This window comes from Rhinoderma darwinii, chromosome 10 (genome assembly GCF_050947455.1).
Source record: "Rhinoderma darwinii isolate aRhiDar2 chromosome 10, aRhiDar2.hap1, whole genome shotgun sequence".
Taxonomy (NCBI): domain Eukaryota; kingdom Metazoa; phylum Chordata; class Amphibia; order Anura; family Rhinodermatidae; genus Rhinoderma; species Rhinoderma darwinii.
In genome coordinates this window covers 71,281,726-71,306,598 of record NC_134696.1, presented here as the reverse complement: position 1 = coordinate 71,306,598, position 24,873 = coordinate 71,281,726, and the positions used below count along the sequence as shown (strand labels likewise).

Genomic DNA, 24,873 nt, shown 5'->3' with positions numbered 1-24,873 from the left:
TTTTTTGGGAGGCAAGGTGACCAAAAAACAGAAATTCTGACATTTTTTAAATTCTTTTTATACAGCGTTCACCACGCGTTATAAATTACACGTTACCTTTATTCTGCGGGTCAGTCCGATTCCGGTGATACCTAATTTATAGAACTTTTTTTATGTTTTACAACTTTTTGCACAATAAAATAACCTTTGTAAAGAGAATGGATTTTTTCTGTCGCCAAGTTGTGAGAGCCATAACGGTTTTAATTTTTTCGTTGACGGAGCTCTATGAGGGCTTATTTTTAGCGAGACGAGTTATAGTTTTTATAGGTACCATTTTTGGGTACATGCGACTTTTTGATCACTTTTTATTTCAATTTTTGGAAGACAAAGTGACCAAAAAATAGCAATTATGTCAGTATTTTTTAGTTTTTTTTTACGGCGTTCACTGTGCGGAATAAATAACATAATATTTTTATAGTTACGGTCGTTACGGTCGCAGCGATACCAAAAATGTATGGCTTTATTATTTTTTTTCAATAATAAATGACTTGATAAAGGAAAAAGGGCGATTGTGTTTTGTGTTATTATTTGAAACTTTTATTGTATTTTTACAACTTTTATTTTTACTTTTTTTTTTACACTTTTCTTTAGTCCCACTGGGGGACTTGAAGGTCCAACTGTTTGTTTGATGTTCTAATACATTGCACTACCCATGTAGTGCAATGTATTAGAACTGTCAGTTGTTCACTGACAGCAAGCCGATCAGGCTCCGCCTCCGGGCGGGGCCTAATCGGCTAACGTAATGGCAGATAGGAAGCCTTTGTTAGGCTTCCATTTGCCATAGCAATCGCCCCCCCGCAACAATCGGCCCCCGCAATCGCGTCGCGGGGTGCCGATGTTGCTATAAGAACTTAAATGCGGCGGTCACTATTGACTGCCGCAATTAAGGGGTTAATCCATTCGGATCACCGCTGTGATCCGACCCGATGTTTTCCCCCAGTACTAAGGCTGCTAGTAGCAGCCTGTACTGGGAGATGCCGGGCTGCGGGGAGCGTCTGTGTGCTCTGTTAGGAGCACACGTGGATTAACGGGCTGCAGGCACAACGACCAGCTTTGCAACCCGTTAATCTACGTGGTGTGGTGGTGAAGGGGTTAAATTAATATGGAACTATAGAAAGAAGAATTTCATTTTAATGTTCCTAATAGTGTGTCAATATTGCACTATACATACATGATTTTCTGTGAAAATTTATAATAATGTTGTAATCAAAATTATTTTAAAATTATTTTTAAACTTAAAATGGTCAATAATTTAATTATAATAAAAATAATAACAAATATATATATAAAAAACATAAAATGAAGACAAATGTAAAAACACAAAATTAATAAAACATAAAAAATTAAAATAACAGAAATAACAAATATAATATAAAAATTAAATAATAAGAAACATTTTTTGACGATATTTTAATATAATATATTTAAGAATTAATAAATATAGAAGTGAAAAATAGATATCAACCTAATGGAAAATCTGTCTAACGCTCTGTCTACTAAAATTAAAAACAAACTATATAAGTGCAAAATTGAAAACACACTATAACAAAATGCTCCCGCCCACGGAAGAAGCTGACTCAGTTCAGTGAAACGTACGTCGGGACAATACCGACTCTGATAGTAGGGAAAGATAATTGAGGGAGAGATTAGTTCAATGACAAAAAACTAATCCTACCGCATCTAGAGGTTCGCTCCTGACATAGTGGGAACGAACGAGAGTAGTGGCGATATCGCTACACGCCACTTAGCCCTCGAGTGCTGATGACGTCGCGGCACTCACGGCTGATACTCCGAATAATGCAGGCGTAATACAGCCAGCAATCTTCAAACCCCACCAGTCAGTAGTGTTGACTACCAAAGGGCAGTCTGTCTGTCTAAACGCAGCGAAAGCTGTTATCTTTGCGCTGCTGCTCAACTAAAGATCGGAGCGGCAACGCTGGGAATATACATAACAAAAACGCACTCGGTGACCAGCCAGCTGTTCACTGAGACAGGCTACAACCAATTGCGGTGTGCAGACGCAGGGAATATCACCGTTATAATACAAACCCTCGGAGCACTACCTCTTTTATTTCCATTGAAGGAGAAAAGCCATAAACGGGCCTCCTAATCAGTGGAATTTGAAAATAATACAATTAAGGAATCTATAATAAAGTTGTGAAAACACTTTATATATATAATAATAAAAATATTTTTACAAAATGCGGCAATAAAAGGGGACATTGCACAGCACAATCTTTCTCCTATTACACTAGTCGGTATCAATATAAATAATTGAAGGCGACATTTGACCCACTGTGCTCTACTTTTCCTTCTTTCCCCATACCTTCAATTTCTAAGAACAAATGTATCAATGTATAAAGGATATTAGATAATAGTAAAGTCAGTGGCGCAACTACCGCAGTTTCATCCATAGGGGCTGCTACGTGGCCCACAGCATGAGGCCCCCCCATGGCCGCAGGATCCGCTAGCAGCCGCTATGGCTGCTACAGCGCGACGCCGCTGAAGGGGTTGTTCCTACAAAAGACATGCATCCCCTATCCACAGGATAGGGGATACATGTGTGATCGCTGGGACGCCCAGCGGTAAGGAGAACGGGGGACCGAAAGTCCCCCGAAGTTCTCCATGACAAACCTCGGACTTCCGGAGTCTGTCGGCAGCTCCATAGAAATGAATTGTGCACCTGTCCCGCCTGAGTGCATGCGTGACCAGCGCTCCTTTCATCTTTATTGAACTGTGCAAACCCCGGAAGTCCGAGGTTCGTCATGGAGAACTTCGGGGGACTTTCGGTCCCCCGTTCCCCTTATCGCTGCCAGCGATCACACATGTATCCCCTATCCTGTGGATAGGGGATACATCTCAATTGTAGGACACACTATATGCTGTTTTTTTTTTGGGGGGGGGGGGTTGTATGGCGTTATCTACAGGGAGCTGTATGGCGTTATCTACAGGGGGCTATATGGCGTTATCTACAGGGGGGCTGTGGCGTTATCTACAGGGGGGCTGTATGGCGTTATCTACAGGGGGCTGTGTATGGCACTATTTACAGGGGTGCTGTATGTTGCTATCTATAGGGAGTCGCTGTGTGGCGGAATCTACAGGGAGGCACTATCTACAAAGGGGGGGGGGGTTGTGTGATACCCAGGGGAGGGAGGCCCCCGTCAAAAGTTTGCTATGGGGCCCAGTCTTTCCTAGTTATGCCCCTGAGTAAGGTATTAGAGACCAAATTATAAAATATGATCATAGTTAATAGACATTAACCCTCCATTACTCTAGACCACCAGGGTAGCAAGCAATAACCCCTTATTTCAGAATACTTCAATTATAGATATTAATACATTGTAAGTCTCCACCCTTCACCAAAAAAACGCTCAAAAGCTGACCTAAAATGCCGTTTAATGCAAGTTTTCATATACTACTGTATATGCCATTTTTGAGGTGCAGTTTTTGAGACAGTCCTGTAAAAAAAATGGGACTGTTGGCAGGTATAAGCCTCTTTAAAATCCTAGGCTACCGTAGTAGGTAGTTTTAACCGTTTCACTACCATAAGCCCCCATGGAAATTAGCATTAACCCTTTTACTACACTAGGCCACTTTGAATGTTAATATTAATATTAATACATTGACTACCACCAGAGATTTTGGTAATAATTATCTTTACTACCCTAGACCACCTGAGTTAGCTTTATGGCAGTTTAATTCAGTCACTTTGTGGTGGTATAAGGATGATTTCACTCCACATTAACATAGTTACTGTAACGTCCATGGTCGCTAACCACGAACTACTTCCAACCAGTCGACGCCCTTCTCTCCAGAGATGTCTGCACATACGGCCGTCCTGTTCCGCAGTGACCACCAGGGTGCTCTCGCGTTCTCAGTCCAGACTTAAGACGCCAAAGCGCACGCAGGTGGGAGATTGAGGTGATTTCTCCCAGAACACCCTGGGCTATAAGAAGGGCTGTCCCCCTTCCTTCCATGCCTGAGCATTGTTGTCACACCCAAAGTTTGTCTATGCAAATGGTCTCCTAGTGTTTTCCAGTTCCCAGTGTTCTCCGTACCTGTATCCTGTATTCCGTGTTATCCTGGTCAAGTGCCGTGCTGAGCTGTAGTCGTGCTGTGCTGTATTCCACACCTGTCCTGCTACTCCATGCCTGACGTCTACCTGCTGCCTAGTCCCAGCCGAGCCTGCCTTGCTACTGTCCGAGCTGCCCCAGGTACACTTATATGAACTATAGACTGTGACCTGCGCCCTGTTGGCCAGCTGCTATACCGTCAAGGTGGTACGGCCCAGTGGGTCCACGAACCCAACGTAACAGTTACATAGTTAAATAGTTGATAAGGTTGAAAAAAGACACAGGTCCATCAAGTCCAACCTATAATCCCACCGTGTTAATCCAGAGGAAGGCAAAACCCCCCACATGAGGTTGACACCAATTGCCTCATAAGGGAAAAAAATCCTCCCTGACTCCAGAATCTAGTACTCATAACCTGGAATATTATAATTTTCAAAAACAGGTAACAAGGCCCTTCTTGAACTTGTTCAAAGAATAAACCATCACAACATCCTGTGGCAGAGAGTGCCTTAGTCTCACTGTTCTCACAGTAAAAAAATCACCGTCTGTGATGGTGGTGAAACCTTCCTTCCTCTAGACGTAGAGGATGCCCCCTTGTCCTTGTTACCTGCCCAGGAGTAAAATTATCATTAGAAAGATCTCTGTACTGTCCAATTATCTATATGTACATTGTAAAGAGATAACCCCTAAGCTGTCTTTTTTACTAATTTTAATAGCTCCAAGGTTTATAACCTTTTTTGGTACTGCAATCTGCCCATTTCCTTAATTACCTTGGTTGCCCTTCTTTGCACCCGTTCTAATTCAGCCATGTCCTTCTTATATACAGGTGGCCAAAATTGTACACAATATTCCATATGTGGCCTGACTTGTGATTTGCACAGAGGCAAAACTATGTTCTTGTCATGAGCATCTATGCCTCTTTTGATGCATCCCATGATTTTATTTGACTTGACAGCAGCTGCCTGCCACTGGTTGCTAAAGGTAAATGTACTGTCCATCAATATCCCCAAATCTTCTTCAGTGATAGTTTTACCCAGTGCTTTACCATTTAATGCATAATTGTAAAATTTGTTTTAACCTTGCATTTATCCACATTAAACTTTATTTGCCATTTATCTGCCCAAACCTTCAGCTTCCCCTAATCCCTCTATAGTATTTATTATTTATGTACTTGAAACATATTTTTTAGTTATTTCTACTTTCTTTAGCAACAAGTCTCTCTGTTTCTATCTTTACATAGTTACATAGTTAGTATGGCTGAAAAAAGACACATGTCCATCAAGTTCAACCAAGGGACGGGAAAAGGGAAGGAAAAATTTCTACACATAGGAGCGAATATTTTTTTGTTCTAGGAAATTATCTAACCCTTTTTTAAAGCCATCTACTGTCCCTGCTGTGACCAGCTCCTGCGGCAGGCTATTCCATAGATTCACAGTTCTCACTGTAAAGAAGGCTTGTCGCCTCTGCAGCTTGAACCTTTTTTTCTCCAGACGGAGGGAGTGCCCCCTTGTTTTTTGAGGGGGTTTTACAAGGAACAGGATTTCACCATATTTTTTGTATGTGCCATTAATATATTTATATAAGTTAATCATGTCCCCCCTTAGTCGTATTTTTTCAAGGCTAAATAGGTTTAATTCTTTCAATCTTTCCTCATAACTTAAATTCTCCAAGCCCCTAATTAGTTTTGTTGCTCTTCTTTGTATTTTTTCCAACTCCAGGGCATCCTTTCTATGAACTGGAGCCCAGAACTGAACTGCATATTCTAGATGAGGCCTCACTAATGCTTTGTAAAGTGGCAATATTACATCCCTGTCCCGTGAGTCCATGCCTCTTTTAATACACGACAATATCCTGCTGGCCTTTGAAGCAGCTGATTGACACTGCATGCTGTTATTGAGTTTATGATTTACAAGAACACCCAGATCCTTCTCAACAAGTGAATCCGCCAGTGTAGCTCCCCCTAGGACATATGATGCATGCAGGTTGTTGGTACCCAGATGCATAACTTTACATTTATCTACATTAAACTTCATCTGCCAAGTGGACGCCCAAACACTTAGTTTGTTTAAATCTGCCTGCAATTCATGAACATCTTCCATAGACTGAACTTTATTACATAGCTTGGTGTCATCTGCAAAAATAGAAATAGTGCTATTAATCCCATCTTCTATATCATTAATAAATAAGTTGAATAATAGTGGTCCCAGCTGTAATGGCAGGGGGTAGGAAGACGGACAAGTGAGCCCTAATCTACCCGCCACTCTGTCCCTGCCTACTTGCAACGACCCGCCCTAGGCGACGGGGTACAACTGGACGGCGGTCCCTGCACTCAGTAAGTGCACGACAAACACAACAAACATACAAAGGAACACAAGCAAGGAAAAGGGGCCGTTGCCCACGGCAACACCGTGAGCAACCAGAGTGGTGAACGAGCCGAGTCAAGCCAGGAGTGTGCGAGGTACAAAACGAAAAGCAGAAGAGTAGTCGGTAAGCCAGGGTCTGTATGGAGCAGGATCAAAAATAGCAGGAGCTGTAGCTGGGCCAGGAAACCACAAGGAAAGACTCACAAGCACCGAGGGACAGGAAGTGCAGGCTTAAATAGACCGAGGGCGGGAGCTAGCTGAGTCTGGCCAGGTTACGATAGGCTCTCCCACTCCTAAGCCTGCCAGCCTGAATGGTGGAAGCAGGAGTCAGTCTCAGGGATGTATTCTCAGGTGCTGACTGATTAGTTCTGGGAGTTAACCCCGAAGCTGTGCCTGGCAGATCCTTTACACCAGCACTGAACCCTGGGGTACACCACTTATTACCGGGGACCATTCAGAGTAGGAATCATTGACCACAACTCTCTGGATACGGTCCTTGAGCCAATTCTCAATCCAATTACAAACTATATTTTCTAAACCTATAGTCCTTAATTTACCCATTAGACGTCTATGAGGGACAGTGTCAAATGCCTTTGCAAAGTCCAAAAACACTAAATCCACAGCGGCCCCTCTGTCTAGGCTTCTGCTCACCTCTTCATAAAAACAGATTAGGTTAGTTTGACAACTTCTGTCCTTAGTAAAACCGTGCTGGCTGTCACTTATAATGCTATTTATTGTCACATAATCCTGTATATAGTCCCTCAAACATTTTCCCCACGATGGATGTTAAGCTTACTGGTCTATAATTACCCGGGGAAGACCTAGAGCCCTTTTTGAAAATAGGCACCACATTTGCGCTGCGCCAGTCCCTTGGCACTATACCAGTCACTAGAGATTCTCTGAATATTATGAAAAGGGGGACATAAATAACTGAACTAAGCTCTTTAAGAATTCTAGGGTGTAACCCATCTGGTTCCGGGGCCTTGTGCACATTTATTTTATTTAATTTAGCTTGGACCATATCTACATTCATCCAATTCAGTATATCAACTGATATATTAACAGCACTGGAACCGGCTACATCAGCTGCTCTTTCTTCTGTTGTATATACAGAGCTAAAGAACCCATTTAGTAACTCTGCCTTCTCTTGATCCCCTGTGATCAACTCCCCATTACCATTATCTAGGGGTCCTACATGTTCAGACCTTGGCTTTTTAGCATTTATATACTTGAAGAATTTTTTGGGATTTGTTTTACTATCCTTGGCCACCTGCCTTTCATTTTGTATTTTTGCTAATTTTGTTACATTTTTACAGATTTTATTAAGCTCTTTATATTTTACAAAGGCTACAGCTGTACCCTCAGATTTGTATTTTTTAAATGCCCTTTTTTTGTCGTGTATTGCCCCTTTCACAGAAGGTGTAAGCCATGTGGGGTTTAGTTTGAGTTGTTTATACTTGTTACCTATAGGAATACATTTTGCACTATAATAACTCAAAGTAGATTTGAAAATCTCCCATTTATCATTTGTTCCATTATTTGACATTAGTTCTTCCCAGTCCATATCCTGAATTGCAGCCCTCATCCTGGGGAAATTGGCTTTCTTAAAATTAAATGTTTTTGCCCTCCCAGCCTGCGTTTGTTTTTTACAGTATAGGTAAAATGTAACTATATTATGATCACTGTTACCGAGGTTTTCACGAACATTGACATTCCCAACAAGATCTGCATTATTAGAAATTACCAGATCCAACAGAGCTTCACCTCTAGTCGGGTCTTGCACAAACTGGCCCATAAAATTTTCCTGCAACAGGTTGAGGAAATGTCTCCCCTTTGCAGTTGAAGCTGAACCATGACACCAATTAATATCCCGGAAATTAAAATCTCCCATTATCACTACAGTACCCGCCTGTGCAGCCCGCTCTATCTGTTTATATAGCTGAACTTCCATCTCCTCAGTTATATTGGGGGGTCTATAGATTACACCAAAAGTAATTGTCAGTGTTTACCTCCCTTTCTAGTTCCACCCACAAGGTTTCAACCTCCTCACAGTATTCACCCACTATTGTCTCTTTCAGACTCGCCTTCATATCATTTCTCACATACAGACATACACCACCACCTTTCCTATTTGTCCTGTCTTTCCGAAAAAGTGTAAAACCCTGTAGATTTACAGCCAAGTCATGTGAAGAGTCCAGCCATGTTTCAGCAACACCAACTATATCTATATTTTCTTCCAGTATCAAGGCCTCCAGCTCCCCCATTTTGCTTGCTAGACTTCTGGCATTTGTGAACATACACTTGCCTGTCAGTTTTTCACTTTTATTATCAGAAATGTGATTTGACATTAATTGGGCCTTTTTATTTACACTGATTTTTTGTAACGAAAGGATCTCCTTATCTTGTTGTCTAGTCCTCTCCCCACATTCTGTTTCTCCCCCCACCAATATAGTCTGACCCCTCTCTAACCTGGCTACCCCTTTTTCTTCTACATTGACCTCCCTCCTCAGCCCTAGTTTAAATACTCCACCACCCCAGCTAGAATTCTCTCCCCCAGCACAGCGGACCCCCTTCCATTTAGGTGCAAATCATCTGCAGAATACAGTTTGTACCCCAATGAAAAGTCAGCCCAGTGCTCTAGGAACCCAAATCCTTCTTCTCTACACCAACCATCTTTGCTGCCTTTGTTTGTCTTATACACAACTTATTTTTTTCTATAATTATTTAATGCCTTGTTACTAGCATCTTGCTTTAATAGCTTGAATGCTTTATTTTTATCATTTATTCCCTCCCCTTACTGGTTTATTTAAAGAGGCTCTGTCACCACATTATAAGTGCCCTATATTGTACATGATGTGATCGGCGCTGTAATCTAGATTACAGCAGTGTTTTTTATTTAGAGAAACGATCATTTTTGACGGAGTTATGACCTATATTAGCCTTATGCTAATGAGTTTATCAATGGACCACTGGGCGTGTTTTACTTTTTGGCCAAGTGGGCGTTGTACAGAGGAGTGTATGACGCTGACCAATCAGCGTCATACACTTCTCTCCATTCACTTAAACAGCACATAGCGATATAGCTATATCGCTATGTGCAGCTACATAAACACACTATAACGTTACTGCAGTGTCCTGACAATGAATATACATCACCTCCAGCCAGGACGTGATGTGTATTCAGAATCCTGACACTTCGCTAACATAATCCCGACACTACAGCACAGCAAGCGTAATCTCGCAAGATATATTTTACTACTTTTATTGATAATAAACTTTTTGTTAAAAAAAAATGGTTTGTGTCGCCATAACTTTTTTATTTTTTCACCGATTGAGCGGTGTGATGGCTTATTTTTTGTGGGACGAGCTGTAGTTTTTATCGGTACTATTTTTTGGTACGTTGAACTTTTTAATACTTATTTTTAGAGCAAAAAGACCGAAAAAGTTGAAAAAGACCAGCGATTTTGGAGTTTTAAATTATTTATTTTTTTACGGCATTCATCGTGCGCATTAAATAAGGATATATTGTAATAGTTCAGATTTTTACGGATGCAATTTTGTTCACTATTTTTTATTTTTGACATTACTTTAGGAAGAAAATGGGAAAAAAAATTTTTTTTCACAACTAAAATCTTTTTTTTTACTTTTTTTTTACACACTTTATTAGCCCCCCTAGGGGACTTGAACCCGAGATCATTAGATCGCTGGTATAATATACTGCAATACTAATGTATTGCAGTATATCGTAATTTTTACAGGCTTCTGTTAAACCCTGCCACAGGCAGGGCTTAACAGAGGCAGAGTGAAGGCAGCCCTGGGGGGCTTCATAAGGCCCCTGGGCTGCCATAACAACCGTTGTCAGCCCCAGATCTCACTGCGGAGGGGGGGTGATGAGCTGTAGGAGGGGGCCGTCCCCCTTTTTTCAACGCCTCAGATGCTGCGGTTGCGATTGACCGAAGCGTATGAGTGGTTAAACAGCCAGGAACAGTGCGATCACTGCTCCCGGGTGTTAGTCCCGGGTGTTCTCTGTAAAATACAGCCAACACCCACAGCATATGGAGCGCGCTCCAAACTTAACCTCCCCGCACTTGGACGTAATAGCACGTCTGGGTGCGCAAAGGGGTGAAAGGATACATGAAAACTTATTATGTGGTCACTATTGTCTAGGTGACCCTCAACCGTACTTTTGATATCCAGTCCGTCCTATTGGTAAAAATTAGGTCTAGAAGTACCCCCTCCCTTGTTGGGTCCTGCACCAGTTGTGAAAGGTAATTGTCTTTAATTATTGTCGAAAACCTGTTTCCTTTGTTGGTTTCTGCCTCACAGTTTATATCAGGGTAGTTAAAGTCCTCCATAGTAATGACTTCATTATGATTTACTGCCTAGCTTTATTAGTTGATTTTCTTCTTCCATTATATTTGGAGACTTATAACAAACCCCTATCAGTATTTTATTATTCTTTCTCCCTCCCCTTATTTCCACGCATAGGAACTCCACATGATCATTTCTCTCATAGATTTCATCACGCAGGAGGGGTTTTATGCAGGATTTTACATATAAGCAAACCCCTCCCCCTTTCTTATTAGTATGATAAACTCTAAACAGACTGTAACCCTGCAAATTAACAGCCCAGTCTTAGCTATCATCCAGCCATGTCTCACTTATCCCCACTATGTCACAATTCTCCTCCAGCATTAAGAACTCTAATTCCTCAATCTTGTTATTGGAGCTTCTGGCATTAGTATACATGCACTTTTTAGATGTTTATACATATCCCTTTTCTTCTTATTCCTGTTAACTGTTGTAACCCATTCCTCTATTACACCCCATGATTATTTCTTAGCCCCAGCTCACTAGCTACGCTGCTCTCCCCTTCTATATAGTAACTGCCCTCCCAATTACCTAGTTAAAACACTGCTCCAAACTTCTAGCCATCTTTTCCCCCAGCACAGCTGCACCCTCCCCATTTAGGTGCAGCCCATCCCTACCGTAGAGTCTGTAGTCAACAGAAGTCGGCCCAGTTCTCCAAGAACCCAAACCCCTCCTTCCTACATCAATTATTTAGCAACGTGTTCACCTCCCTAATATTCCGCTGTCTCTCTGGTGTAGCACATAGTACAGGTAATGTTTTTGAAAATACTACGTTTGAGGTCCTTGCCCTAAGCTTGTTACCCAAGTTACTGTGATCATATTTTAGGACCTTCCACCTACCTCTAACTTTGTAATTTGTGCCAATGTGCACCATGACCGCTGAGTCTTCACCAAACCCTCCTAATATTCTGTCAATCTGATCCGCGATATTCCGAACCAGCACACCCGGAAGACAGAAAACTGTTTGGTATTTCTGGTCTTTGTGACAGATTGCCCAATCTGTTCCCCTAATAATAGAGTCTCCCACTACCAGGACCTGTAAGGTCTTTCCTATGCTCCAATTCCCCTCCATACTGGAGCAGACATCCCCCTGGTTGCTAGAGGAGGTGTCTAGCTGCAGCAGTGCTACTGACGTTCCTGAACTGACATCCCCCTCATTCGCCAACTTGGCAATCTTGTTAGGGTGTTCCAGATCAGGACTAGTCTCACTTACACTCTTTCCTCGACCCCTCCTTCTAACTGTTACCCATCTAGCTGCCTGAACAGCCTTAACCTTCTTGCTAACATCCTCCCCTGCATCTGGATTTGAGGGATCCATTCTCCAAACCTAGTACAAGAGAGAAGGGAAACATTGCTTAACATTTTCTTAGAAATGTTTCCCTTTTGCTTTCCTGGGGTCCATTCCTACTTTTATTTTGAAAAAATGTATAGTTGCAGTATAGCAGATCTCCCAAATATGGTATAATAGTATTATTCAAATCACTGTATGGCGGTATTTTTTTAGTCACTGTAATCAGTCAATACATGAAGTTATTGTTTGGTCATTGAAGCCAAAAAAAAAAAAATCTAAATTAATCGATTTTAAAAAAAATAAAATAAGGAATATGCATGCAGGGGAGTGGGTGGTACTTATGACTAAGGCCTCATGCACACGACCGTAGCCGTGTGCACGGCCGTGATTTTCGGGTCAGCCGGCTGCGGACTGTCAGCGGACTGTCAGCCGCAGGCCGCCCGCACATGCACATGGCCGCGGCCATTGTTTTCAATGAGCCCAGACCGCAGAACCGGGCCGTAATAAGACATTCCCGTTCTTTCTGCGGTCCGGGCTCCTGGGCCGTGCACGGACCGCAAAAACTACGGTCGTGTGCACGGCCCTATAGAAAAGAATGGGGCCGCAATTCTCCCGTGGATTTTCGGGGGAATTGCGGCCGCAAAAACACGGTCGTGTGCATGAGGCCTAAGGGCTGTTCAAACTCAAAATTGTATGCTGTTAGAATAATGTCTGTTCGAAAGGTGTCCTAATAAAGATTTTTGGTACTAAATACCATGTGTGCTGACTTTTTGCCACTTTTTGGATGTTTGCTCTATTCTCCAATTTTTCTAGAAACAGCCCTGAAGTGATCTTTGTGAACGTCTCTAAGGATAGTTTTCGCATGATCTTTTTTGTGATATATTACAAAACCTGTGGATCCGGCTTTCACTGATCATCTTCTCCTTATCTATTGGTTGCGTTTTTAGCTATTGGTCACTACTTGGATATATCAATTGTATTGCTAATATAAACCTGTTCTATTGTGTGACCTTTAGAAATCGATATTTACTCATTTATCAAACAAATCAGAGATATTGGATGCAATGTAGTATAAATTATAGCTCTTGTAAATTATGTATTTCATTGATAATCCACTTGCTACATAAATAATGAATTACAACTGAATAATTGTAAAAAGTTCCACATATACCTTTAACAATTTTTTTTTAATATTTGGGCTAATTCTGTTAGACTTGTTATGATTCACATACTGTATCTCAAGCGTTTCTTTATAAAGTTGGCTTGTGGAAGATGGTTACTATTGGAAACAAGCGGAACCAGAAATAGTTCCTAACAGCTTTCCATCACGCCTATAATACAATGCTGCAATGCATTCTGTGAGAATTTTTTTTTTTAACTTTTTGTAAATCACCAGTGTAGGCTCTGTACAAATACTGGGTCAATAGAGAATGCTGGGACATTTGGTCTTCGTTGCATATCTTCAATGGAGGCAGATCACATGACTGTTACAACCCCATGGGCTAAAAGGCTTGGTGCAGAGAAGCTAAAAGAAGAAAAAGAGAAACTTGATCCAGCGCTGGGTTTTAAAGGAAGTAATATTCCAACTTTATTCCAAATATATTAAAAAGTCCATATACAAAGGGGCCGATGTATCAGAGAGCGGGCCTACGTGTTTCAGACCAATCGCTTGTCCTTACTCATGGCGTGTTGCATTGGCGTCCATGAGGATACGTGAGCTGTCCGGGCTCGGACATAGGATCGGTAAGCTGGAGGATTCCTCCCCCATTTACTTCTGCAGAGAAGCTAACCTGAGTCCCACTAGTCTTGTTGCCGTATGTCACCATGTGTTCTTTTTCTCGGCTGGCCTCTGCTGCTGCATAGTACAACTACAATGACAAAGACAATCACACACATCTGCTAGCCAATAAGCACAGTCAGATGAGTTTTGTGACTTTCTTTGGAATTACATGTAAGAAATCCCTGGCCAGCAAGCTTTTTTCTCCCTCCATTGATTGGCTACGACACTAGGCATTGCTCCTAAATCAGGCTCTGTCTTGGCTGTGTAAGCATGTAGCCATGGCACTGTTGTGACCTCCCTTTCTTAAACATGCTGCAGCACAGTGAGCGAGCATGTGTTAGGCAATTATGATTTTTACTATAAGGCCATGTGTATTCAGTAGGCACCCAAGCTCCCTCTAGTGGTGGCTGTAGACAGGCATAAGTTTATCATTTAACTCTATACCTTGTAAAGGGAAGTGTTTAATGTATCTATATAAGTAGATATGGATATATATATATATATATATATATATATATATTCTCCCTTCAAAGACATAGGAGTATTCATACACATGCCTGTAGGAAAGTGCTTCAATACAAAGCAGGAGGATTATCTTGTTTGTCTTGTTTGCAAAAGGAACACACGTGCTTCTCCCTTTGATCTTCTTGTCTTCCTACTAAGCAGGGGGGCTGGAGCCATGCATTCCAGTAACTAGAGGGAACCATGAGTTGTTGCTACCTTCCCCCCCCCTGGGCGTGCATGAATATGTGATGTTATACAGACGTGCATGGAAGAGGTTTAAGAGGGGCAACAGGCATGCTGATCCCTCTTATTTCCTGCTCCCCACCACAGACCAACTTTATATGGTCTTTATACCAAGGACCAGAAAGCACCACTAAGTATCTTCCCCCTCTCTCTCCCTCTCCCCTACCCTTCTCTAACCCCTATTTCCCCTAGTACTTGTTTGCCTGCACGTTAAGTTAACCCTTTCCCACCATTTACCTGCCTATCCCCTGGTACACATCAACCCATTAACACTTTATGCTCCAAATCAATTGTTAACCCTTAGTGTACAGGGACAGTAATAATTAGGAGGGAGTCGGACAGAAACAGTGAGAGTGTGTGTATTGTAATGCAACTTATATGTAAATTTAGATAAGTGGGTGGTAGTATAGATTAGTACTGTAATAACTTGTTGATAATACTGTCTCACGTGAAGTGTCAGTATATTCAATACATTGTTATGTGTACTGGGATACACTGATTCTATACTGTGATTATATACTGTGTTTGGTGTATTTTATATTTAAGTGTGATTACTGTTTGTATTAATAAATATTACCTTTATTTACTATACAGCTGTATACACTTACTTGCAGCAAAGCAATTAGATTGGCGTTAATACAAGAGAAAGGTACGGGAAACTAGGCATAACCCTAGTGACCCAGATATAAAGGAGGTAGTAATGGTGGACGACACTAGCCAGTGAACCCCACTATTATATATAGTCCCTTTAACACACCTGTACAGGGGATTTAGAGCACTGTATCAAAGAAATTGTGCTGCACCTGATGCAAACATACTGTATATTAAGAAATTAGCTCAAATTCTGCATAGTTTTGGAATAATAAAAACTAAATTGTGTGAAAGAATGAACATTCACTTTAAAGGCTATGTAAACCTTTGAAAATGATTTTTTTTTTGTATTTTTTAACAAAAAGGTCAATCAGTCTGATTGGTGCAGCTTTATAATTAGTTTTTATTAAAAATTGTGTTTACTTTTGAGATATAGCTGCTCTGTATCCTGTATACAGAGCAGCTGTGCCGTTCACTAAATCCTGTTTCCGTCAGGTCCGCGAGACTGACAGGTTCAGTGAAAGTGTCTCTGACACGCAAGATTCACCATTACAGGTGGATCCTGTGTGTCTGCTAATACTAAACCCGTCAGGTCCGCGGTCTTAGCGAACGATACAGCCACTCTGTAAAGAGAATACAGAGCAGCTGTATCTCAAAAAGTAAAACACATTTTTAATAAAAACTAATTATAAAGTTTCTCCAAACACACTGATTGACCTTTTTATTAAAAAAAATATCCCTTTCAAAGGTTTACATAGACTTTAAGCATTTCGAACACTGCTCTGGATGAGAATACACTATAATGCAGGATGTAACTCAGGATCAGTAAAAGCAAAGCATTTGCATAGTATTTTTCATGTTTATTATACAGAATCTTTATGTCAACTCTAAAATATTTTCAAAGGTAAAGCATATATATCTTTAAAGCAGAAAGCAGGTATGCCATCACACATCCTGTCATTTTATCAGATGCTTCAGATGCTACTGGGAATGCAAAATTACTATGGCTATGTGTGAAGATATGAAAATGTGAATACATACTGCATTCAAACTGGCCTCATTATGTCATACAAAGCTTTATTTCCAGATTATTGAACATGCCAAAATACAGAAGGCAAATAAAAAGGCAAAAAATAAAATACCTTCTTGTCTTCCATGCTCAGCCTGAGAGAGGGCAAAAAGGGGTCGAAAATTATTTGGCTGGTATTAATATTGATAGGAGATTGTCTCTTGCCGATTGTACATAAATTCCAAGCGGAGTTCACCAGGCCCCAAAATGCAGGACCTGTAATAGATTCAAGTGTAATTTATGTTGATTCAGCTGTTAAAAAGATGAATTTTAATAATTTTAAGCCACATTTTTTAACATGAATAGCTGACTTTCTTTTAAATTTTATTTTGTTTGGGTAACAATTAAAATATTATAAACTTACAATATGTTCTTAAAAAGTTTTTGGTTTAACGGAAAGGTGTCATGATTTTTTTAAATTTAATTTATTTGCTTTTCTTTAACAAAATATATTTACTTTATTTTTTCATATTAAATGTTTTTTGTTTTTTTATTAACACTTTTTTACTGTACTGGGGGCTGCCATCTCTTATTTCATCTGTGTATGTGTCTCTTCACAACACATACACAGATGAAATATGGCAGCTACAGGTCATAGGACATACGAAAGGCTCCCGTTCGTATATATATTGTGCTTCTGCCGTCTAGCTCTGTTCAGTTCAGAGAGACCCAGCATAGAAGCTGGTTTGTAGGGAGAAAGCGGCGCCATTTTGGTGAAGACCAGCCGCAGGTAAGGTGTGTGTACGTGTGTGTGTGTGTGTGTGCGTGCGGGGTGTTTTGCATGTTTGGGGAAGTTAGTGTGGGGGAAGTTTGTGTGTGGCGCAGTTGCATATTTTGGGGGGTTCATGTCTGTGTATGGGGGGCGCTCGACAGTGCAGCATTGATCGCCGCTGTTGCTTCAAAGAAACTGAATGGCGATTATGAAAGACCAGCGGCGCAGAAGCGCTGCTGATCCTTCATAGCCACTTATCAGCTATTTTGAAGGATCGTTTCTTGCTCCTACTGTGAACCGCCCTCTAGCGGCGGTTCACAGTTTGGCAGCTTTCTCCTATTCACTTGAATAGGAGAAGCATTCATACTAGGAGCAAGGAACGACAGAACAGTGGTGCTCGCCGCTGTTCCTTCAAAACAGCTAATTGGATCAGGATCAGCTGTTTTGAAGTATAAGCGGTGATCACCGCTGAAATTTTGATTTTTATTGAGTTTTCAGAACATAAATAAAGATTAAAAAAAACATGTCTTTAACCCCTTGAGGACCAAGCTCATTTTGGCCTTCAGGACCAGACCCATTATTTCAAATCTGACATGTGTCATTTTATGTGGTAATGACTTGGGAGTGCTTTTACCTATCAAAGCGTTTCTAAGATTGTTTTCTCGTGACTTATTGTACTTTATGATAGTGGAAAAATTTGGTCGATAAATCCAATATTTATTTGTGAAAAACACCAAAATTTAGTGAAAAATTGCACAAATTTGCATTTTCTAAATTTAAATGTATCTGCTTGTAAGACAGGCAGTCATACCACACAAAATTGTTGCTAATTATATTCCCCATATATCTACTTTAGATTGGCATAGTTTTTTTGAACATCCTTTTATTTTTCTAGGATACTACAAGGCTTAGAACTTTAGCAGCAATTTCTCACATTTTCAAGAAAATGTCAAAAGGCTATTTTTACATGGGCCAGTTCAGATGTGTAGCGGCTTTTAGGGCCTTATATATTAGAATCCACAAATAAGTCACCCCATTTTAAAAACTTCACCCCTCAAAGTATTCAAAACAGCACTTAGAAAGTTTCTTAACCCTTTAGACGTTTCACAGGAATTAAAGCAATGTAGAGGTGAAATTTTCAAATTTCATTTTTTTTTTTTGCAGAAATTCATTTTTAATCTATTTTCTTTGTAACACAGAAGGATTTACCAGAGAAATGTAACTCAATATGTATTGCCCAGATTCTGCAGTTTTTAGAAATGTCCCACATGTGGCCTTAGTGTGCTAATGGACTGAAGCACCGGCTTCAGAAGCAAAGGAGCACATAGTGGATTTTGGGCCTCCTTTTTATTAGAAAATATATTAGGCACCATGTCAGGTTTGAAGGGCTCTTGCGGAAACTACACCCCTTGAGGAAATTATCTAGGGGTATAGTGAGCATTTTGACCCCGCAGGTTTTTTGCAGAAATAATTGAAAGTGGGCCGCGAAAATGAAAATCTACATTCTTTCAAAGAAAATGTAGGTGTAGCTAATTTTTTCTAATTTCCAAAAGGACGAAAGGAGAAAAAGCACCGCAACATTTGTAAAGAAATTTCTCCAGAGTAAAACAATACCCCACATGTGGTCATAAACGGCTGTTTGGACACACGGCAGGGCTTTGAAGTGAAAAAGCGCCATTTTCCTTTTGGAGCTCAAATTTAGCAGGAATGGTTTGCGGAGGCCAGGTCACATTTGCAAAGCCCCTAAGGGACCAAAACCGTGAAAATGCCAAAAAAGTGACTCCATTGACAAAACTACACCCCTTGAGGAATCAATCTAGGGGTGTAGTGAGCATTTTGACCCCACAGGTGTTTCATAGATTTTATTAGAATTGGGCAGTGAAAATAAAAAAAAACCTTTTTCTTCAATAAGACGTAGCTTTAGCTCAAAATTTTTCATTTTCTCAACAAATAAACACTTGTAAAGCAATTTCTCCCGAGTACGGGAATATCCCACACGTGGTCATAAACTGCTGTTTAGGCACACGGCAGGGCTCATAACCAAGGAGCGCCAATTGCTTTCGGAGTACAGATTTTGCTGCATTTGGTTTCTGGTCGCTATGTCGCATTTGCAAAACAGTGGATCCCCCCAGAAGTTACCCCATTTTGGAAACAACACCCCTCAAGGTATTCACCTAGGGGTGTAGTGAGCATGTTAACCCCGCAGGTGTTTTGCAGAAATGAGTGTGCACACGATGTTAGAGAGTGAAAATGGGATTTTTTTTTTCCATAGATATGCCAATATGTGGTGCCCAGCTTGTACCACCATAACTAGATAGCTCTCTAATTATTATGCTGTGTTTCCCTGTTTTAGAATCACCCTACATGTGACCCTAATCTTTTGCCTGGACATTCGAACAGGCTCAGGAGTGAAAGAGTACCTTGTAAAATTGAGGCCTAATTTGGCGACATATAAAGTATTGGTTCACAATTGCAGAGGCCATGATGTGAAATAATAAAATAAACCCCTGACAAGTGACCCCATTCTGGAAACTACACCCCTCAAAGCATTTATTAAGGGGTGTAGTGAGCATTTTCACCCCATGTGTTTTTTCCATAAATGATTACGCTGCGGAAGGTGCAAATTAAAATTTTTCCCTAGATATGCCAATTCAGTGGTAAACATGTCGTGCCCAGCTTGTGCCTCCCGGGTATGGCGATGCCATATATGTGGAAGTAAACAGCTGTTTGGGCACACTGTAGGGCTCAGAAGGGGGGGCGCCATATGGCTTTTGGAGCGAGGATTTTGCTTTGTAATAGTTTTGTTTGGAGTCTTACTGGTGTTTCCGTTTATAATGTGGGGCAAATATGAGCTGGGCAGAGTACATCAGGGGCATAGTCAGGTGGTATAATAATAATAAGGTAAAAAAAATAATAAAATAATCCATAGATGTGTGTTACGCTGTGAAGCAATCCTTTCTACACAGGCCGGTGTTGCACTGATAAATGTCGTTCCTTATCCCCCTTTTGGTCCACACTCCGCACCTTTGTAGTTTGGGGAATTTTGCCGGGAAAGTGTTGTCCTGGTATAATACGGGCACCCTCGTTTCCAGCAGATATGTTTGGGTAATCCCCTTCCTGGTTCCCTAATTTTAGTGCCTTGATACATCGCCTTTTGAAACAGAAGAATTTTTCCCCTCGGGCTGCACAACTGCATATTTTTATTTCCTGACTTACTGGAGCCTTAACTTATTTTATTTTTCATAGACGTATTAGTATGAGGGCTGTTTTTTTGCGGGACGTGCTGTAGTTTTTATTGGTACCACTTTTTATCCTTTTTTTGGGAGGCAAGGTGACAAAAGAACGGCAATTCTGGGATAGTTTTTTAGGTTTCTTTATACAGCGTTCACCACGCGTTATAAACTACATGTTACCTTTATACGTTTCCGGCGATACTTAATTTATAGCCTTTTTTATGTTTTACAACTTTTTGCACAATAAAGTTACTTTTGTAAAGAGAATGTTATGATAGGGGTAGGGAAACTGACAAGTGAGCCCTAATCTACCCGCCACTCTGTCCCTGCCTACTTGCAACGACCCGCCCTAGGCGACGGGGTACAACTGGGTAGCGGTCCCTATGCTGAGTAAGTGCACAAGACAAACAGACAAGGGTACACAAAGCTAAGGGAAATGGGGCAGTTGCCCACGGCAACACCGTGAGCAACAAGAGAGGTGAACGAGCCGAGTCAAACCAGGAGTGTACGAGGTACCAAACGCAGAGCAGAAGAGTAGTCAGTAAGCCAGGGTCAGTATGGAGCAGGATCAAATAGATAGGAGCTGTAGCTGGGCCAGGAAACCACACGAGAAGAATCACAAGCACTGGAGGAACAGGAAAGGCAGGTATAAATAGACAGAGGGCGGGAGCTAGCTGAGTCTGGCCAGGCTGCGATAGGCTCTCCCACTCCTAAGCCTGCCATCCTGAGTGGTGGAAGCTGGAGTCAGTCTCAGAGGCATAGACTCAGGTGCCGACTGATTACCTATGGGCGTTAACCCTGCTGTGCCTGGCAGATCCTTTACAGTACCCCCCCCCCCTTTTATGAGGGGCCACCGGACCCTTTCTAAGTGGACCTGGTTTATTGGGGAAACGAAGGTGGAACTTCCTGACCAATACCGCAGCGTGAACATCCCGGGCGGGTACCCAAGTCCTCTCCTCAGGCCCGTATCCTCTCCAATGGACCAGGTACTGGAGGGAGCCTTGGACCATCTTGCCGTCCACAATCTTGGCCACCTCGAATTCCACCCCCTCAGGGGTGAGAATGGGAACAGGAGGTCTCCTCGAGGGAGCCAAGGACGGGGAGCAGCGTTTAAGGAGGGAGGCATGAAACACGTCGTGTATACGAAAAGATGGGGGCAACTCCAGTCGGAAGGAGACAGGATTGAGGACTTCAATGACCTTATACGGCCCAATAAACCGGGGAGCAAATTTCTTGGATGGGACCTTAAGGCGCAAGTTCCTAGACGATAACCACACCAGATCCCCGACCATAAACAAGGGGTTAGCAGAACGTCTTCTATCAGCCTGAGTTTTTTGTACGCTCTGGGACCTCTCTAGGTTATTTTGAACCTGGGCCCAGACTGTGCACAGTTCCCGATGAACGACCTCTACCTCGGGATTGTTGGAACTACCAGGTGAAACGGAGGAGAACCGTGGATTAAACCCAAAATTACAGAAAAAGGGGGACACCCCTGACTAGTTACTGACCCGGTTATTGAGGGAAAATTCGGCGAGGGGAATGAATGAGACCCAATCATATTGACAGTCAGAGATAAAACACCTTAAATATTGTTCTAGAGATTGATTAGTCCTCTCAGTTTGGCCATTAGTTTCAGGATGGAAGGCAGAGGAGAAGGACAGATCAAACTCCAACTTTTTACAGAAGGCTCTCCAAAACAATGAAACAAATTGTACCCCTCTGTCCGAAACAATATTGACAGGGACCCCATGGAGACGCAGGATGTGTTTGACAAACAAGGTAGCTAACGTCTTGGCATTGGGTAGTTTCTTGAGGGGCACAAAGTGGCACATCTTACTGAAGCGGTCTACTACAACCCACACCACCGACTTGCCTTGAGATGGAGGCAAATTGGTGATAAAATCCATGGAGATATGGGTCCAAGGTCTCTGGGGAATGGGCAAAGAACGTAGTAAGCCCGCTGGTCAGGACCTGGGAGTCTTGGACCTAGCACAAACCTCACAAGCAGCGACGTAGGCCTTAACGTCTTTAGGCAACCCAGGCCACCAATAGTTTCTGGCAATGAGGTGTTTGGTACCCAGGACGCCTGGATGACCAGATATTGCGGAGTCATGGTTTTCCCTAAGTACCATTAGCCGGAATTGCAGGGGAACAAACAGCTTGTCCTCAGGAAGGTTCCCGGGAGCTGAACCTTGATCAGCCGCGATTTCTGAGACTAAATCAGAATCAGTAGAAGAAATTATTATACCAGGAGGCAGAATACAAGCAGGATCTTCCTCCGAAGGGGGGCTGGCCATGAAGCTACGCGAAAAAGTTGAATCTGGTAAAAAATAGCGCCCACCGAGCTTGTCTCGGGTTTAGCCTCCGGGCAGATTCTAGGAAAACCAGATTCTTGTGGTCGGTAAGGACCGTTACCTGGTGCCTAGCTCCCTCCAGGAAGTGGAGCCACTCTTCAAATGCCCATTTAATGGCTAAGAGTTCGCGGTTGCCAATATCATAGTTACTCTCAGTGGGCGAAAACTTCCTGGAGAAGTAGGCACAGGGACGGAGATGGGTGAGGGACCTGGTACCCTGGGACAAGACAGCCCCCACTCCCACCTCGGATGCGTCAACTTCCCCGATAAATGGCTCCATTTGGTTGGGCTGAACCAGCACCGGGGCCGAGATAAAGCACTTCTTAAAGGAACAGTGTCACCAAAATTTTTTTTTTCATATGTTAAAGATGTTAGTGCTTTATTAAAAACGTTTGGATTAATTTGTGTGTTTGTGTGTTACTTTTTTTAATTTTTACACTTTTTCTTCCCTATGGGGGCTGCCATTTTTTTTTCCATTTCTGTATGTGTCGGTTAACGACACATACAGACATGGAATACGGCAGCTCCAGTCCCATAGGGACTGCGAACGGGGCCCGTTCCATCCACTATCGTGTACGCCGCTGTGTGGGAACAGCGCATTCGCCGCTCCCACACAGTTCAATTTGAAATGTGCGCCGTCCGTCGCCATTTTCCTGTGGACCGGAAGTCGCGGCCGGGCAGTAAGATTACTACTTCCGGTCGCGGCTTCCGGACTTGTGCACATGGAGCAGCGGCAGCAGATGGAGCGGATGGACCGGAGGGAGCGGCGACGACTGCAGCAGGTAAGTTATTTCTATGTATGTTCGTGTTTCAGTGTGTTTACTACTGTATGTTAACCTTCTGCACTGTGTGTTAGCTCAAAAAATGGCGACACACAGTGTAGGAGGTTAGACCGTTCAAACCCCTCGTTTCTCCCGGCACTAGCCAGGATAAAGGAGGGGGGGATTCTGAGAGCTCACTAGAGCGAGGGATTTTTACCCAATTTTGCAGCATAAAGCAATGTGGTTGCTTTACCACATGCAATGTTGCAATTTTGGGAATGGCTCCATCTAGTGACCAGTGCTGGGAAATATTATAAATTGAATCCAATTTATAATATTTCCTGACTCGTGAAAAAAAAAAAAAATTAGAACAATGGTTAATCACCTATACACTAACTGTTTAACTAAAAAAAACAAAAACATGTTTTGCTGGCAACACATGTCCTTTAACCCCTTCAGGACTGAGCCTGTTTTGGCCTTGTGGACGCAGGCGATTTTTTCAAATCTGACATGTGTCACTTTATGTGGTAATAGCTTGGGAATGCTTTTACCTATCCAAGCGATTATGAGATTGTTTTCTCATGACATATTGTACTTTACGTCTGTGAAAAAATTTGGTCGATAAATTCAGTATTTATTTATAAAAAACACCAAAATTTAGAGAAAATTTGCAAAAAATTGCATTTTTCTAAATTTGAATGTATCTGCTTGTAAAACAGACAGTAATACAACACACGATAGTTACTAGTTAACATTCCCCATATGTCTACTTTATGTTTGCATCGTTTTTTGAACGTCCTTTTATTTTTCTAGGACGTTACGAGGCTTAGATCTTTAGCAGCAATTTCTCAAATTTTCAAGAAATTTCCAAAACCTATTTTCTCATGGACCAGTTCAGTTCTGAAGTGGCTTTGAGGGCCTTATATATTAGAAACTCCCCATAAATCACCCCATTTTAAAAACTTCACCGCTCAAAGTATTAAAAATAGCATTCAGAAAGTTTCTTAACCCTTTAGGCGTTTCACAGGAATTAAAGCAATGTAGAGGTGTGATTTACAAATGTAATTTTTTTTGCAGAAATTAATTTGTAATAGAAAAATTTCTGTAACACAGAAGGTTTTACCCGAGAAACGCAACTCAATATTTATTGCCCAGATTCTGCAGTTTTTAGAAATATCCCACATGTGGCCCTAGTGTGATAATAGACTGAAATACCGGCCTCAGAAGCAAAGGAGCACCTAGTGTATTTTGAAGCCCCCTTTTTATTACAATATATTTTAAGCTCTAAGTCTGGTTTGAAGAGGTCTTGTGGTACCTAAACAGTGGAAACCCCCAAAAAGTGACCCCATTTTGGAAACTACACCCCTCAAGGAATTTATCTAGTTGTATAGTGAGCATTTTAACCCCACAGGTTTTTTGCTAAATTTATTGGCGTTAGTCTGTGAAAATGAAAATCTACATTTCTTCTGAAGAAACATAGACATTTTTA

General features: G+C 41.7%; 1 protein-coding gene across 5 annotated transcripts in view; it reads right to left on the bottom strand.

Moving 5' to 3' along the window:
• Positions 1-24,873, bottom strand: part of LOC142661486 (carbonic anhydrase-related protein 10-like) — a 676,742-nt gene that overhangs the window by 347,078 nt on the left and 304,791 nt on the right. For 2 of the 5 annotated variants that reach the window (XM_075838886.1, XM_075838887.1), the window contains exon 3: positions 16,398-16,540. The exons of the other annotated variants lie outside the window; for them this stretch is intronic. In XM_075838886.1, the coding sequence (XP_075695001.1) occupies positions 16,398-16,540 (143 nt within the window). The remainder of the gene's footprint in view (positions 1-16,397; positions 16,541-24,873) is intronic. 5 annotated transcript variants of the gene reach the window in all.